Source organism: Puntigrus tetrazona, chromosome 3 (assembly GCF_018831695.1).
Source record: "Puntigrus tetrazona isolate hp1 chromosome 3, ASM1883169v1, whole genome shotgun sequence".
Classification (NCBI taxonomy): Eukaryota; Metazoa; Chordata; class Actinopteri; order Cypriniformes; family Cyprinidae; genus Puntigrus; species Puntigrus tetrazona.
This window is the reverse complement of record NC_056701.1, coordinates 97,501-115,338: the sequence shown is the minus strand read 5'-3', so window position 1 is coordinate 115,338 and position 17,838 is coordinate 97,501. Positions and strand designations below refer to the sequence as shown.

Genomic DNA, 17,838 nt, shown 5'->3' with positions numbered 1-17,838 from the left:
GCTAAGTTCCTGACCGCATTTGCATACTTTTGTTTTACTGGTCTCCACCTCTGTGTACCCCTCCCCCTTTGAAACATATAAACTTCAACCTAACATGTTTCAGTTAGATTTGTTTCTTGGAGATTTCTTGAAGATTTTCTTGGAGATTGCTTGACGAATTTCTTAAAGATTTCTTGAAGACTTCTTGCAGATGACTACAGCAACGAAATAAAAAAACGAACTCCTGCTTTACCAAGAATCTCCTGGTCTCTTCTTAAAAAGAAGCTACAAAAAAGTTTCCAACACGGTCAAAAATCTAAAGAATGAATTATTATGTATTTACTGTTTATTGATCGATTTCACAAGAGAGGTGTTCATGGAAAAAAAGGCTAAATAATTTTTCTGTTTAAGTCTAGTGATCTGCAGACGTTTTGTTGGTTTAGACAAGATATCAATAACAGAAAATCATAAATTTTATATATATTTTTTAAATTATTGGTCTTACGAAGTATTCTAATTTTTGAGATGTGAGCCAAAATCATTACAATTAAAAGAACCAAAGACTTAAACTACTTCAGTCTGTGTGCACTGAGATTATTTAATACACAGGTTTTGCAATTTAAGATGAATTACTGAAAAAAAAGATGCACCTCTGAGTATTACTACTAACAAATACATTGCTAGCCCAACACTTCAACAATAATAATGATCAATAACTAATAGATAATTATATTTTTAGTAATTTGCTGTTCATATGCCACAGCTATGACTACACACTACTAGACGAATTCAGGCAAGGTGAAAACATATCAATGTTCAGTCAAATACTGAGATTTAAATATTTGTTGATGCTTTTGAGACTTCTAAAAGTCGGGCTTTATTGGCAAATATTGTATAAACCAGCAGAATATATACTTGAGCAAAATCACTTTATGGTGTGTTTTGGGTGAACTTGAATTAATTACTGCTGTCAATGTAGTTAATGCAAAACTTCAGGTGCATCTCTGTTTGTGTCTCAATAAAGCTTATAAAGGGCAGCAGAGTTTATTTCCTACTCTTAAACCAGCAACTTCCAGCTTAAATCAGATAAGACCAGCCAACCTGTCTAGGCTGGTCTTAGCTGGGGGTTTTTTCAGCAGGGGTGGCAGAGTAGACAAACATCGGGAGGATATTTGTGGATATTGTGGATATCATGCACACATTTCCCTCACCTACTGCTTTTCTGCCTACTAAGCAGTCTGGAAGTATGCGATTTGGATGAAGCCAATGTAAAATCGAGTAGTGTATTCCAGCTTTAGACTTTCTGATCACGTGATTCGAGGCACCATTTGAAAAGTGAAAGTAAATTTGATCTGCCGCCATTTCACAAACATGAGCGTCCGTCATGGAAATATCTATTTGTGTGTTAATTTATAGCTAAAAGGACATAATCGTTTGGTTTAATTTAACATTTGATGATGCACCGAGCACGCTGTGTTTTATTGACAGGACTGCTGATGATCGCCGAAGGTAAGGATTTCTGTTTCCTTGTTTTACCTGTTTATGTCTCAGTAAACAGACGTATATTTACAGCGCTGTATAAAACGGTTTTGATTGGCACAGAACAGCTTCCACAACTAAATCTCTTCACTACAACAAAGAAACTCAGGTGTGATGTGAAATGTCAATGATGTGAAATGTCAAATCTTTTCATAGTTATGTTTTCCAGCTTAATCAGCAGTGATTTATTGGGATTAACTTGAGTTCAACAGAACCACACAGTAAAGTACCAGTAAATATAAACACAAGTTTAAGCAGAGCTGCAAGACAAAGAATCAGCTCAAGCACAAGAATGTTTAGATCAAAATGGTTTGATATCGTCAGATATTGTCATGTTGAGGCACGTTAGTCTGTGTCCTACTTTTTTTATTGGGTTATATTTCCTGGTTCCCTGATTTGATCTAAGGCCTGTTTTTTTCTATGATAATGAAAGTGAAAGAATCTCTGTCAATGATTCATAAACACAGTTTGCTGGTGAAGTACAAAAGCAAAAAGCAGAACTTGATTTAAAAGTCTTCTGTTATTGATATGTGTTCTATATATGTTTTACATCTAAGAGAATAATGTTTGAGGTGGTGGATGAGATGAACGAGTAGTAACGTCACTCTCTCTGTCTCTCTCTCTCTTCGTCTCACACACACACACACACACACACACACACACACACACACACACACACACACACACACACACACACACAAGGAAAATCTAGACATAACATGAGTTTCTTGCCTCTCTTTTCACAGTTGAATTATTGCAAAACAAATGTCATATCTACTCCCTTTAATGCACCTACTTTATAGAAATACTTGTTCATGTCAGCATCAATGCTATAAACTATAAACAAGCTTTATCTCATTTCTGTTTCTCAGGTTTGATTGTAAAAGGTCCGTCTGGTCCTGTGGTTGCTCCTCTGGGATCTTCAGTGGTTCTTCTCTGTTCTGTTGATGAATCTTTACCAATAAAGGATCTGGAGGTGGAGTGGAAGAGAACACACTCAGAGACTTTAGTTCATCTGTATCAGGACGGAGAGAGTCGAGCAGAAGCCCAGCAGCAGGATTATCAGGACAGAGCTCATTTCTTCACTGATCAGATTCAACATGGAAACTTCTCTCTCCGTCTGGATGATCTGAGATCTGAAGATGAGGGACAGTACACATGTACAGTTCACGGTCAGCGGGAGTCTGGAGAAACTATGGTTGAAATAAAGGTTGATGTTGGTGAGTAATGATCACATTTCTTTACGTAGTTTTCTATGGTTTCACAGAAAGTACTTAGTGAAGGTTTACACTGTTTGTGTTTCAGAGCGCTTGAGAGTGTCAGGATCGAGTCGCTCTGTATCAGTGTCTGTGGGTGAAGACGTCACTCTGAACTGCTTTGTTGACTCTAACATCACACTTCAAGACATTGAAGAGGTTTCATGGAGGAAAACAGATGAAGATATTATGGTTCTGCTCTACCAAGAGCATACGGCTTTACCAGAGGCATCAAACGAGCGATACAGAGACAGGGTTGAGTTCTTCAGTGATGAAATCTCCAAATTAAACTTCTCTCAGACTGAAGAGCGTCAGAACTGAAGATAAAGGAGTTTATATGTGTGAGGTGTTAGCTGGAGAACTTTCAGGGGATACTACTGTAGAACTGGAGAGACTGGGTGAGTAAATTCTTTTTAAAAATAGCTATTTTTTATGTCTTGTATACATAGTTCATTTCTGCAGCAAAGTAATTTAGATTTTTCAATAAATGTTTTTTCATGGAAAATAATTAACAAAAATACACAATAAATAATAATAAATAAACCAAAACAGTCTTTTTTCATGCACCTGTCAAGTTTGAGATTTTGGACTTTTTAGTTTTTTGTTTTTTTCCAGACTAGTCCAAAAGACAGCGATTCTTTTAAACCACTTAATGTATTTGTGTCAGCCGATTTAAATTACAGTAAATATTTTAAAAGGGGTGATTGATTGTGATTTTACTTTTTTTTAATTTAATGTTGCTTTTTGGGCATAAACGATATCTGCGAAGTTCTGATGCTAAAAATTCAAAACCTGGCCCCAAGGCATACGTGATGAAGAAGAGGAAGAAAACTAGGGGTGCATAATCTAATCATATATGAATCACGATTCTGTCCTGTAACAATTCTAATAGATTCACAAGTTTAAAACCAACCTCTGTTTCTCAATCAAGCTTTTTTTAACAAAGCATAAATGCAATCAAGCCTAGAAAAACTTTAGGCAGGCAGCATGATTGAATGCCAATCTTAACCTAATATATAATAATTTTAGCCTAAGATACAGAAGCAGTAAATTTGAATTTACTGTGGGTAAATTATCAATCATGTAACATTATACTTTTGTAATATTAGCCATTTCTTATGAATCAGAGATGAAGGCCATAATAGGAAACCAGCAAATACTTCTAGATAAAACCTGTGAAAGTGGTTAAATAAACTGACTTGTAGTTAAACTAATTTTCATAAAATTCAATCAAGCCAAATATAATAAGTATGTCACATCATCACTTCCCTCATCCACCGAACCCATCACCTGGTCACGATCCCAATCACCTGCACCTGTAGCCACTCACCTGCCTCCCTATAAAACACGCTTTCACTGATCACGAGGTTACATACCCCAACTTCTGGTCATCATCTAGTCCGGTTGCCCGACCCACTGCGTTCGCCGGAGATTCTATCTCATGTGCAGGCTTTTACTTCAGTGTTCCCTTTACCTAGAGATGCATCCACACCTTTTCTCCACAGAACGGGGTAAAATACCTTTCGTTATCTCTCTGCTAACCAGAAGAGCACTTCAATGGGCGGAGGCTCTTTGGAATGCAAACAGTCCACATCTAAACTCACTAGAAAGTTTCCTAGAGCACTTTTTTTTTCGGCCAGTCCTTAACCAGCGCTAGTCCTCAATGAACCTCGACTCCGCAGGCAGATCTTCCTGTTCATGAATGTCTTATGCTTTCGCACCTTGAGATTTGTAGCGGTTGGGCAGACCTCCCTCGGTGTTCCTCTAAAGACTCAATCCTTTCTCCAGCTATCTATGATGATTGTTGGGGTTAGAAGTGTTCCTCTGAAACGCGCAATGTCGCCTTCTCTCAGCCTGCTCCTCTGAAATGCCTCTGCACCATCAGTCCTGGACCCTTGATAACGGACAGCTATCTCACCAGTGAAGAACAATTGCATGGGGGGTCTATGTCTCTACTGTGGATCTTCAACTCATGAACTCCATTCCTGTCCCAATCGTCGCACCAACTAGCCGGTGAGGGTCTTTCTATCCTCTGTCTCTCATATTCCTCATTCACACTAACCTACAATATCATAACCCTCATTCCCAGTCAATGTCTTGGTGGATTCAGGAGCTGTGGGTAACCTCGCTCTCAGCCTAACTAGTCTTCACCTCCCTCGTCATGAACCCCGCCTCTGTGTTTCTCCGACAGCCACCGGAGGGCGTTTTCCCTGAGTACTACCTGTCAGAACTACATTTCCCATAATGCCCTCATCTCTGATTACCTGCCCAGGTGCACCTTTTTAGACCGACTATTTAACCTGGTCTCCGACCCTCACTGAAATCTTACTGAATCTTATCCTTGCCATGGCTGACAATTCTGAGTGTTAATACCCTTCTACTGATTCTCTTTGAGTTTGATGCTTGCCGTCTTTCCCAACCTCTGTCTCATTCATCCCTGACGTTGTTGTTGACTTTCTGTCTGTAAGACCATTCTTAATGAAGAGTTCGCAGATCTATCTGAACGTTTCTGAATTCTCGTTACATCCAGAACATATTTTTTGTCCTATTTTTAACGGTATTTATAGTATATTTGAAAAGTTGTCACATAACTTAATGTATGTACAACTTAACACGAGGCAGTATATTAATTATATTTTATTTATATATTATTTAAATATATAATCATAATTTTCATATAAAAATACTTACAAAAGGACTGTCAATTGTAGAATCCCAGAGTTGGACTTTAGCGGCATATATATATATATATATATATATATATATATATATATATATATATATATATATATATATATATATATATATATATATATATGTGTGTGTATGTATATATATGTGTGTGTATGTATATGTGTATGTATATGTATGTATGTATGTATGCAAATATATCCTCTGTCAGCGGGAGGCAGTGTTGGAGACCTAATGGTGCACATAAAGCAGCGCTCCGCTTATAAATGCTTTTTTATCAGACATTACATTTAAGATAAAATGAAAATGAATTGTATTTCTTCAGAAATACAGTGACATAAAGACACCTGGAGCAGGCTTTGATTTTAAAATGTGTAGTGCTCATGTGTATTCAACAAAGTGTCTTATCTTTTACAAAATCTATTTGTGGCAGTCAGTTTTATATATTCAATCAATCAATCAATCATTTTTATTTCTATAGTTCTTTTATCAACACAGGTTATATCAAAGCACTGAACAGAATAAAGTAGAAGAATACAATGACAGGGATGTATAATGAAGAGAGAGAACAGTTTGTTATTAAATGAAGAGACGGTCTCTGGAATCAATTCAATGATAATCACTAGAAGTTAAGTGTCCCCAACAAAGAAGACAGAGGAACCAGAACCCCTAAATAGGGAAGCTAACTAGACAGAGCTGGGACTAATAAACCTAATTAGCTGAGAGAAAGAAACACAGGAAATTTGTCAAAAATAAGGCAATGACAGTGGTTTTAGGTTTAGGTTGTGTATTTAATATATATTGTTTTATATATCCTGTTTTAGGTTACAAGTGTGTGTTTGTGTGTGTGTGTGTGTGTGTGTGTACATGTGTACATTTCAGGACAAAATTTATGCAATGTTTGCAAGAAACTATATAATAATTGTCCAATAACTGTGTGTGTCTCAGGTTTCTCAGCTTTACACATACTGGTGTTGATTCTCTGTGTTTCTGCGTCTGGGTCTGCTCTTCTGCTCGTCTGCCTCATCTACTGCAGATCATCTACTAAAGGTACTACTAAAGGGATTTTGTTCTGATTTTCAAGAAGTTAGAAGTTTGTTAGTGTGATTAGAGGCTGAGTTTAATCTATTTGACTAATCATTAATTATTCATGTTTTGACAAATACAATGCTGATATGAAAGAAGACAAGTTATAAAACATCAATCAATCATGATTATTTTCCTGTGACTAGATTTATTTGCATCACACAGCGAGTGTATGAGCAGATAAGACTGATTTCTTAATCACAACTTCTGTGACGTATTATTAGCTGCTTTTTCACTATCAGGCAGAACGGTTAAGAACAGTCAGGTACGGGTCACGTTCAGACAACTGTTATGTGGTGTTGCCCTGTTATAATGATAGACCCTATAGTATGGAGGGCCTGAAGGTGGAGTGGAAAAGAAGAGAGGATCTGGTTCATCTGTATAAAGATGGTGCGAGTCAAGCAGAGGAACAACATGAAGATTATCAGGACAGAGCTCATTTCTTCACTGAGCACCTTAAAGATGGAAACTTCTCTCTCCGTCTGGATGATCTGAGAGCTGAAGATGAGGGACAGTACACATGTACAGTTCACTTTCATGGTTTTCGACGCTCAGAAATAAATAATTCAAAATAACAGGCAGTTTTCAACCAATACAAAGTTGGTACTGAAACTACTTGGTAGGTCAAGAGATAAGAAAAATACCCCCTCTTCTATTCTGAATCAGACGTTTAGTTATTCATCATATTTATTTTTACTCCATTTTCAACACAATTTTGAGATCGATTCATTAACTTGTAATTGAAAATGTAATTGTCAAAAAGAAGAGAAATGTGTGTTCAAATAAACCTGACTGACTGAAAATGACTGAATAATAATTATGTAATTGAAATGACTTTTCCTCATAACTGAACAGAGATTGTGTTTTCTCTCCAGAACCAGTCTTCCGTCTTCAGATGTTTCTGGTCTTCTGTCCAAATGTCCTGATGTTTCTGGCGTTTGTTTTCTGGGCTGTTTCTGAAGGTCAGTGATTAATGATCAATCATTATAGTTGTGTATTAATACAGTGATGATGATCATCTGCTGTTTGTTTCAGGATCTCTGTTTGAGTCCGTCTCTTGTTGTTCTCTTTATTTTCTGAGACCTCTCACGCTGCTCTGGACGGCTCCGTATGTTCATGACTTCCCAGGTGATTATTAACAGTTTATTAGAGGAAATATGAATTATAATACCCAGAAGAGCTAATGTGTCAGTCCCTGGATGAATTAAACATTAAAAAGGATTCAGTCTTTTATTGTCGTTGTGTTTCATGTGTCTGTGTTGTAAATGATATTGTGGGTGTAATTATTATCATTTCTTTCTTTTATAGGCAACATTAAATCATTTATCCAAAATTTCAGTTATGAGGCGGAATATGTGTTTTTCTCAGCTGTTTTTTATTCAGGTAAATAATCCAAATGTAAATCAACAATCATGATCATAAACACATTAAAACGCACACTAACATCTGATCAGTAATCACGTTTAAATCATGTAATATTCTCATTATGCAGGAGATCTTAAAAAGTGAGCGTGACATGAATAGTTGAAGTGTTTAGTGTTGCTGATGTTTGTTGTCAGATATCATACACATGTTCAGTTCTGAATCTGTGAGTTTAATAAAATATATAACTGAACTACTGCACTAATGTTTTCACGAGACATAGACGTGTTACAGAGAGAATGAATCCACTTCTACATCTCAGCATGTCTGGGGTCAGAGGGGTCATGTGAGGGTCAGAGGTCACCAGCTGAGCCGACCTTCAGAGACTTATTCTTGTTTTTTATCTCTTCCTCTCCTCCAGTTCTCTTTAAATCTGCTTTGGACAAAAGTCTGAACTACTCTGGATTTGAAGGAGTCGTGATCATAGTCTTCTTTGTGCTTGTTCTTCTGTTCAACCTCTTCTTTATTATTTTCTGTAAGTATTTCTCTCCATCAAGAGTCAATGATTGTGTGAAGAATCATGTTTCACCAGAGTAACCGTGTTTGTTAAAGGCACAAAATATAAAAAACATACCATCAGACCTGATTTAATTGAAGCGTTTTCAAAAGAAAAGATCAGATTTCATGAGTCTGAAGGATCAGACGAAACATTACAAAACTCCTCGAGAATCAGATCAATCTTATTAATCGTGTATTTATTGCTCACTGCCCTGAATCAAAATCAATCTCCAGTATTTTAGCTTTCAATATATATATAGTTTCTGATTGTTGACAGAATAATGTTGTAAAAGAAAGGGAATGAAATCACAGATGAGTTCAGAGCAGGGTTTACTTTCATTCAGAAAATACTAGTAAATGTACAAAAACTTTCAAAGTGAGAGTTTAAAGATAATTATTAATAGATTTAAGTCTATATTTTATCTTAAGGTTGTTTGGGAACTCCTAGTAAATTTGACTCAAACATGGATTAACATGGAAATTAAGAATAAATTAATAAATATACTCAAGTAAAGTTCATTCAGTCACAGATTAAAAAAGAAAATACTAAACAATGTAGAACAGCAGAAAACATTTAACATTTTAATGTTTGTAAAAACCTTAATTATTTCATTATTTTCTGTTCCTGATAATTATATTGTGATTGTAATAACATTAGAATAAATAAAAAAATGTTTCCACTTAAAGAAAGTTTCTGTACTGGACTAAAATAAAAAAAGAAAATAAAAACTACATTTTAATAACTACTGTATAGTTAACTATATTGTTAACTGTATAATTACAGAGGATTAATTAATATTTATTACTAGTTTTTATTACAGTATTTTTCAACTGAATATTAATCATTGAATCAACAGAGACATCAGAAAGATGAATAATGTCTGTATATTGTTTCTTTCACATGGTTTATGATCAGCTGAGAAATCAGTTATTTTTATGAAGATCTGCTTCAGATATAACTTTATGAGAGTCTCCTGAATAAACTCTCATTTATTATAGAAGAAACCAGAGTGATAATAACTAAATACCAAGCATAATAATAAAATATATAATAAAACTAAATATCTCAATAATAATACTGAGATTAATATAGAGTCTATCAGATCATCAGCTTCATCTTCTTCTTTATCAATGAAACTTTATCTGTTCAAACTAAAATATGAATTATTTCTGGACTTGTTTTTACTTGAATATTAAGACATTAAAAATCAGATCAAACATTTGTATTGATTCATGAACTGTTTTCTCATACAGTGTTTTTGAGATTGTTTGGTAAAGTAAGTGAACGGATCTGGACTATATTCAATGTTCTGGCTGTAATCAGCTTCGATGTCCTTCCTTCTCTACAATTCATCCTCCTGTTCTTCAGCTTTGGATCCAGAGGAGGTGAGTCCACGTTTATCAGATACTTACTTTAGTTTTTTAGCCTTTCATAAGCTTTTGTCTTTTTTTAAATATATATTCACCCTGAAGATTAAAACCTAATAAACATGAAGAACGTCCATCTCTCAGATGAAGTGAAAAGAGACGAGTGAAGGATATAATAAAGTAAATGAGATGAATAGATGTCTGTCAGTGACTCTTATCTTCTGTCTCCAGGTTTCTTGATCGTGGCAGTTTTACCAGTGTTTCTCACGGTCAGCAGATACAACTGGGACGTTGTCTGTGGTCAAAAGATGGGCTGTGAGTGTGTGATGATCCCTGACACAAACACACTCCTTCAATAACCAGCTCCTCATCTCTGAGATCATTTCTAGGTTTAATGATGTTAATGTGCTTCAGGTTCACCTGCGGTCAGGAGATCCGTGTATTTAACTCTCATGATCCTGATCAATGCTCTACTCATCTACTTCTACATCACAGCTCTGGAGAACCAGAACGGTACTAGAACATATCACTTTATATATAACTAGAACATATCACGATATCTTACAGTGATGAGAAAAAACTGAGTTAATGAACACCTTACTGTGAGGATGATGATGATGAAGGTGATGATGATGAGGATGAGGATGATGAGGATGATGATGATGATGTGTTTGTTGTGTTCAGATGTTGTTGGATGGAGCTGCATGCTTGTGTTTCTTCAGTTTCTCTGGACCCTGGTCAACTTCAGGCGCTCATTTTATTCATCATTCGGTACAGTATTAATCATCTCCTGACTCTAGATCTAGTTTATTCTCTTCTCTCTCGTCTGAACTCAAAGAAACTCTTAACTTTAACAGTAAAACTAAACTCTACACTGTTTAATAGAAATGTCCCTCACTATAAACAAAGTCTTTTATTTTGTCTTTAATAACTTTCTTTTCTCTTCTCAGTATATTATAAACATACAGAAACAGACTTTTAATTCATTTACATTTACATTCAGTCTTTAACAGACTTTTATCCAAAGAGACAAATGATGAAGAAATCATAACCAACAAAACATCTTATAACATAGACCTGCTGAGATTAAGTCTCAAAGAAAACAGGTACAATAGAAATGACAATAGAAATGAAATGAAATAGAGTGAACATGTTACAAACTCAAGACTGATTTATGAATAAAAACAAACAAAAACACAACAGAGTTCATGTGTTAATGAGTCAAGTTATTTAAAATAAATCAATAATAATAAATGAAAAGAATACATAAATAAAATGGAATATGAAAATATAAAATAAAAAATATATGTTTAGTGAGTCAAGTTATTTAAAATGAATAAATAAAAATAAACCAAGAAACTAAGTTTAAAAATTTGAAATGTCATGTTTAGTGAGTCAAATTATTTAAAATGAACAAATAAAATATTATTAAATAAAAATAAAGTTTTTTAAAAAAATGAATAAACATAAATCAGAAACACAATATAAAAATTAAATAGAAATGGCATGTTTTAGTGAATAAATTTTATTTAACATGAATGAATAAAAATAAATCAAGAAAATAATACAAAAATGTCATGTTTAGTAAGTCAAGTTTTTTAAATAAATCTATAAAATTAACAAAGAATAAAATATAAATGTCATGTTTTACTGAGTCATTATTTAAAATTAAAAAAAATGGATGAATAAAAATAAAGAAAATACAAAAATAAAATAGAAATGTCATGTTTAGTGAGTCATTTAAAATTAATAAATAAAAATAAAGTAAATAATACAAAATAAAATGGAAATTTCATGTTTCAGCGAGTCATTTAAAATGAATAAAAATATAAATAATAAAATAAACCAAGAAACTAAGTTAAAAATTTGAAATGTCATGTTTAGTGAGTCAAATTATTTAAAATTAACAAATAAAATATTATTAAATGTGTCAATAAATCAAGTTATTTAAAAAGGAATAAACATAAATCAAACAATATAAAAATAAATGGCAAGGCAAGTTTATTTATATAGCACATTTCATACATAATGGTAATTCAAAGCGCTTTACAAAAGAGGAAATAAAATAATTACAAGATTTAAATAACAATAAAATAAATTAAAATAAAATAAAAAACACTGATTTAAGATAAATTGAATTTAAAGCAAAAAAAAAATTAAGATTGATTTAAAACAGTTTAAAATAGGCAGACGAGTTTATTTATGATACATTTTATTTAACATAATGAATAAAAATAAATCAAGCAAACCAGGAAAAATAATATAAAAATAAATGGCATGTTTTAGTGAATAAATTATTTAACATGAATAAATAAAAATAAATCAATAAAATAATACAAAAATGTCATGTTTAGTCAAGTTTTAAATGTATAAATGCAAATAAATCATTAATAATAAATAAAAATAAAAATAAATCAAGAAAAATAATACAAAATAAAATAGAAATTCAATGTTTAGTGAGTCATTTAAAATTCATAAACATAAATCAAGAAAATAATACAAAAATGTCATGTTTAGTAAGTCAAGTTTTTTTAAATAAATCTATAAAATTAACAAAGAATAAAATATAAATTTCATGTTTTACTGACTCACGTTATTTAAAATGGATGAATAAAAATAAATAAAGAAAATACAAAAATAAAATAGAAATGTCATGTATAGTAACTCAAGTTATTTAAAATTAATAAATAAAAATAAATCAAGTAAATATTTCAAAATAAAATGGAAATTTCATGTTTCAGTGAGTCATTTAAAATGTAATATAAATAATAAAAATAAACCAAGAAAATAAGTTTTAAAAAAATTTGAAATGTCATGTTTAGTGAGTCAAATTATTTAAAATTAACAAATAAAATATTATTAAATGTGTCAATAAATCAAGTTATTTAAAAAAAAAAAGAATAAAAATAAATCAGAAAAACAATATAAAAATAAAAGAGAAATGGCATTTTTAGTGAATAAATTTTATTTAACATGAATAAATAAAAATAAATCAAGAAAATAATACAAAAATGTCATGTTTAGTAAGTCAAGTTTTTTAAAATAAATAGATCAATAAAATTAACCAAGAATAAAATATAAATTTCATGTTTTACTGAGTCACGGTATTTAAAATGGATGAATAAAAATAAATCAAGAAAATAATTTTAAAAATATATAAATGTCATGTTTTACTGAGCCAAATTATTTAAATGAATAAACAAAAATAAATCAAGAAAATAATACAAAAATAAAATAGAAATGTCATGTTTAGTGAGTCGTTTAAAATTAATAAATGAGGAAAGAGGAAAACATTACTGCATGAGTAATGAAAGCATTATTTTTCTACAGAATACTATTTTAGTTATGTCTATCCTGATGGTATTTGTGGCCTGGAATCAGGAGAGATGTGGAGATCATCTGTTCTATCCACTGATGAAGATATTAAACTGTATTTGATCTTTCAGCTCTTCCCCGTGTGACTGTGGTGTATGTGGTCGGATCAGTCGGTGTAGTTTTACTCAACTCTGTTGCTCTGATGACTGAAGTGATCCTGAAAACAGGTGAATCAACACCTTTACACTCTACACTATTAGAATCTGTTCATATCTCAGATCAGATTCTTCTCATTTCATGTCAATCACTTCAAACATCAATATTTAACGCTTAACGCCTGATATCTCAGAAGATTATTCATGTGTTTGTAATCGCAGCTGAATTCATTAAACAGTGTAAATCCATCTAAAACACTTCAGATGCAGATTCAGTGTTCATTCAATCATTTTCATTCTCTTGGTAACAGCCCAAATGTCTTTTTCTTCTAATTCACTGATTAAATGTCAAAATGTGACTCAAAAGAAAAAAAATGGCTTTATTGAAAAGTAAGAATGTCTTATTGGAAAATATTCATTTCATTTCTGTCACCGTGAATTAAAAATATAGAAACATAATAATCATGTTTAATAGTTTTAGACACTTGGTTTTATTGAAGGCTACCAGGATAACCTGAGTTTATATATATTATAATATATATTATTCTCTATTTCTGGTTTGTAGCGTGGATCATTTCTTGTAATATTTAATCTTGAGAAATAATATAATTTAATAATTTTAAACCTACATCATTATCCTTAAAACACCTGAAAATACTCAGATATAAGTCAGAACATCTACTTTCCCCGAACACCCTCAACCTAACTCTCTACTTTTAATGAGCTCAGTGTTAATAAAACCAGCTCTTTATGGTTTCTGTGGGTCTTCCTCCTCAGTTAATGGTGAAGGATTGACGGGAGACATGAGGATCTCAGTCTTCTCCACCGAGTTCATCTTCACTTTAATTCTCCTGGTTTTAATGGTGTTTGAACCCTGTGAGTAAAACCTGAACATTTATTACACGCTCAGTTCCTCTCTTATTTGACTCTTATTCATTTTCATTTCTTTAGGATGCGCTACGTTCAGGAAATGAATGATTTTATTACTATTTAGTTTTTAACACATCATTTATGAAGATAGTGACTTTGTGAAAACCAGGACTCAACTATTAACCAGATCTGTCTGAACCTGATTAGTAATGAATGTACGAAGTATATTTTAAATCTATGAATATATTCATATCGCTCAAGACTTACTCCAAATAAATTTTAACTATTATTTTATATATTTCTTTTCTGATTTCTTTTCAAAGAACAATATTATTATTATTATTATTATTATTAAGTGTATTTGGATTAGCTTTAGCACCACTTTACCACAATTAAAGTGTTTATACATTATATATTTATTGATTTATGGATCTGTTTTCTTCTTCAGGGATCAAACCCTGTCTGGATTCGTGTCAGGTTAGTGTCATAAATCTTCTTCAGTGTTTGGTCCTTTTATGATTCCTCCGTGACTGAAGTCTTCATCATTTACACAGAAACACATCAGTCTGGACACAACTAAATGTTTCTGGTTTCAACTGATTCCTCAAAGAGAGAGAGAGATGTGTAAATTAATCTGATTTCATTACTCCAGGATTGTTTTAAAGGGATTTGTGTTTCACTAGAGTTTTATTGAAATACAGTTCTTGTAATTTCACTGAACTACATTCCCTAACTCTTCTTCATTTACATCAGATTTGTTCTTTTCGTACTAAATAAAGCGTACTAAATAAAGTGAAGATGTGTGTACGTGTGACCGGTCTTGTGTTGAACACAGAAATCAGTGAAGTCTTGTCAAGCAGAGGCGCTGGATCACAGAGTCAGGAATCTGAGGTTAGTGTCTGATTAATACTGTAATATACTGTAGTTACACTAGAGTTCAGCTTCAACCCTCATCAGACCTGAACATCTGTCCTGAACAAACAGGATGGAAACGAATACGAAAGATATCACTGAATTCTTAATAATGAACTCAATTGAGCATTTTTTGACACATAGAAAGGAACTGTAGAGTAAAGTAATGATTTTGAGCTCTAATACAGAAAATGTACTGCTCTTTGGTCTTTGTTTTTATAAACCTGTATGATTTCTAACCAAAGAAGATCATAGAATGTAGGATGTCATCAAACCACTTTGGTTACCCTTTTATTTCTACTGTATTCTACTCTTTATATACAGTACAGATGACAGGACCATGAAAAGTTTGGGTGAACTGTCCCTTTAAGAACTTTAACATTTGTAAACATTTAACATCTAATTTATATAATGCACTAAACATGTACGAACTATAAAAACAACTTTCCCCAAATAACGAACATCTATAATAAATACATTCAGTCAAAACACAATAGGATATTTGTATATTTTTAATAATTGATTATTAAATGAATGCGGTGCTTAATTGGCAAGTAATTATTGGCGTTTTCCAATTGACCTCGTCATACAGTTTACATAGTTATGTTTATGACTGTATTACTAAGCTCTGTGTCACATCTTAATGGATCCAGTGCATGCCTCGACTGAAGGTGAGTGTTCAACAGGGTTGAGCTGAATTCTGAAGCACTCGGGGTCTCCGGGGAAATAAAGTCAGCTGATGCTTATATGAGGTCTGAGAAACACTGTTGATGAAGACGCTTGTTAAATCATGTCTCGTTCTGAAGCAGAACCCAGCAGCGGGTTGCGATGAAGCTCCAGCCGCTGGATCAGACCAGAAGCAGATCACGGCAGAATCACACGAGATGAATCCTCTACTGAACGAACAAACCCAGGAGAACCACAGGAGCGACGCGGCGGAGGAGACCGAGCCGAACTCAGTGATTACACAAACATAACCTGCAGACGGAGACAAGCTCTTCACTGTGATGAACACCTCAGTCTCCTTATTCATATGCTGGCTTGGATTTGTAAATAGCTGTAGATTCAATTCAATTCAAACTTTATTTGTCCCAATGTATGTATATAGATGTTTAAATGCCGTAAATTCATGTAATAGCTTTTATAACTAACTCTAACTGTAAACCGGCTTCAGCCGTCCAGATAACATGGAGTCCTTCAGGATCAGAGCGCTATGATGTTAACATCTGTGGACTGATGTTTGAGTCTCGAGCTCACAGTGAAGAAGCGTCTCCAAATCAATCAATCATTTTTATATAGCGCTTTTAACACTGAACAGTATTAAACAGAGATATAGGAGATTTTATAAGACAAGTGTCCAAACTAAACAAGTCAGGAAAGAACCAAAACCCCATCCCTTACAGAATTGAGAAAAAAGTTGGGTTCAGTTCTCCTCCGACCGGACACCCAGCGCTTAATTTCTAGTTCAATTTAAACGCAGCTATGTCAGATTGTGCAAAGGATTTATTTTATGAATATTTAGTCCAACAATTATTATTATTGTTGTTATTTCTTAATAGAACTGCATTTTCTTTATCTCTGCACTGCCAAAAAAATGACAATAAATCTAACTCTCACTATTACTGAAGTATGTAATGTGTGCAGCTTCTGTATAGACAGATCTATATTCATCTATATATACTGTATCCCACAATGCAATGCGTTTCGCCTGATTCTCTATTTCCAATGTGATGAAAGAAGCAGAGGAGATGTATTTCTACTTCGCTTCATTAGATGGCAGCATCACGTCTCAGAAACACTCAAGAAAAAACTTGACTTTCTTGTGGTTACTTTTGGTTGAAAGTAAATCAAAGAGCAGATTAAATAACTTGCAGAAAGTAGAGCAAAACATAGAAGAGTTTGAAGAGTTTTAAAGGTTGTAGAGCAGCAGCAGTGAATGGAGTCTTACTTTCCACAAAACAGCATCTGAATCATTTACTTGAAGAAAAGAAAAGAATATTGAAAAGTAACTAAACTTGTGCTGATCTTGAGCATAATAACAGTGATAATGCTAGAAAATAATGCTTTTGCAGATTCAGTCATCTCTGAAAGTTTTTGACACCACTTTCTGGACACTTTATGGACATTTCTGTAAGACGTGTACAGGATATATAATGAAAAAAATAGCTGGTTCAATAATTTAAAAAGTGCATTTCTATCACAGTATACTTTATAAATAAATGTAAGTTTTCAAAATTAGGGTACATAAATTTTGAGGTATTCCAGATCAGGTCTGGTTTTGTCACATAGACCTGGCAACTCCGCTCTGAAGACCTGGCAACCCTTTTCTCTGGAGTCAGAGGACGAGTAACAAGGTGAGTCTGTTAGTGTTGATTTATATAAGTAGTCCTTCTCCTTCTGTTAAGAAACAATGTTGATTTAATACATGTCCTCATATTGAGGACACTGAGACTAATATGCTTTCTTATTATTTTGTTGTTTATTATGAACTTTGGGATACATAAAAAATGAAAATATATTATACACATTAATGTGTTTATGGATTAATAGTCTATAAAATTAGTATATTGAATAATTCTCTTACATAGTTGAAAATCATCTTTATACAAAAAAAAATATATATATGCATGCTTGTACATTCATGTAATTTAATTGTTGTAAAGAAAACAGCATACTAATGGATGAAATATATTTTTAAATATGAAATATACATTACTTTTAATGCTATAAACAACGTAAAGACATCG

General features: G+C 32.9%; 1 protein-coding gene and 1 long non-coding RNA gene across 2 annotated transcripts in view; both read left to right on the top strand.

Annotated features, from left to right (window-relative positions):
* Window positions 1-1,171: 1,171 nt before the first annotated feature.
* Window positions 1,172-16,375, top strand: LOC122329903. The gene is given in 18 exon segments (XM_043226568.1): window positions 1,172-1,488; window positions 2,391-2,738; window positions 2,824-3,067; window positions 3,069-3,172; window positions 6,414-6,515; window positions 7,427-7,513; window positions 7,587-7,679; window positions 7,860-7,934; window positions 8,335-8,448; window positions 9,726-9,857; window positions 10,071-10,154; window positions 10,254-10,352; window positions 10,524-10,610; window positions 13,286-13,381; window positions 14,087-14,185; window positions 14,628-14,656; window positions 15,015-15,070; window positions 15,898-16,375. Coding segments are annotated over 18 exon segments (1,986 nt in total). The 5' UTR covers window positions 1,172-1,433; the 3' UTR covers window positions 15,980-16,375.
* Window positions 16,376-17,296: 921 nt separating this feature from the next.
* The window catches only part of LOC122330677, a 19,053-nt gene continuing 18,511 nt past the window's right edge, over window positions 17,297-17,838 (top strand). Inside the window, exon 1 of the long non-coding RNA XR_006248051.1 lies at window positions 17,297-17,445. This is a non-coding gene — a long non-coding RNA (uncharacterized LOC122330677). The remainder of the gene's footprint in view (window positions 17,446-17,838) is intronic.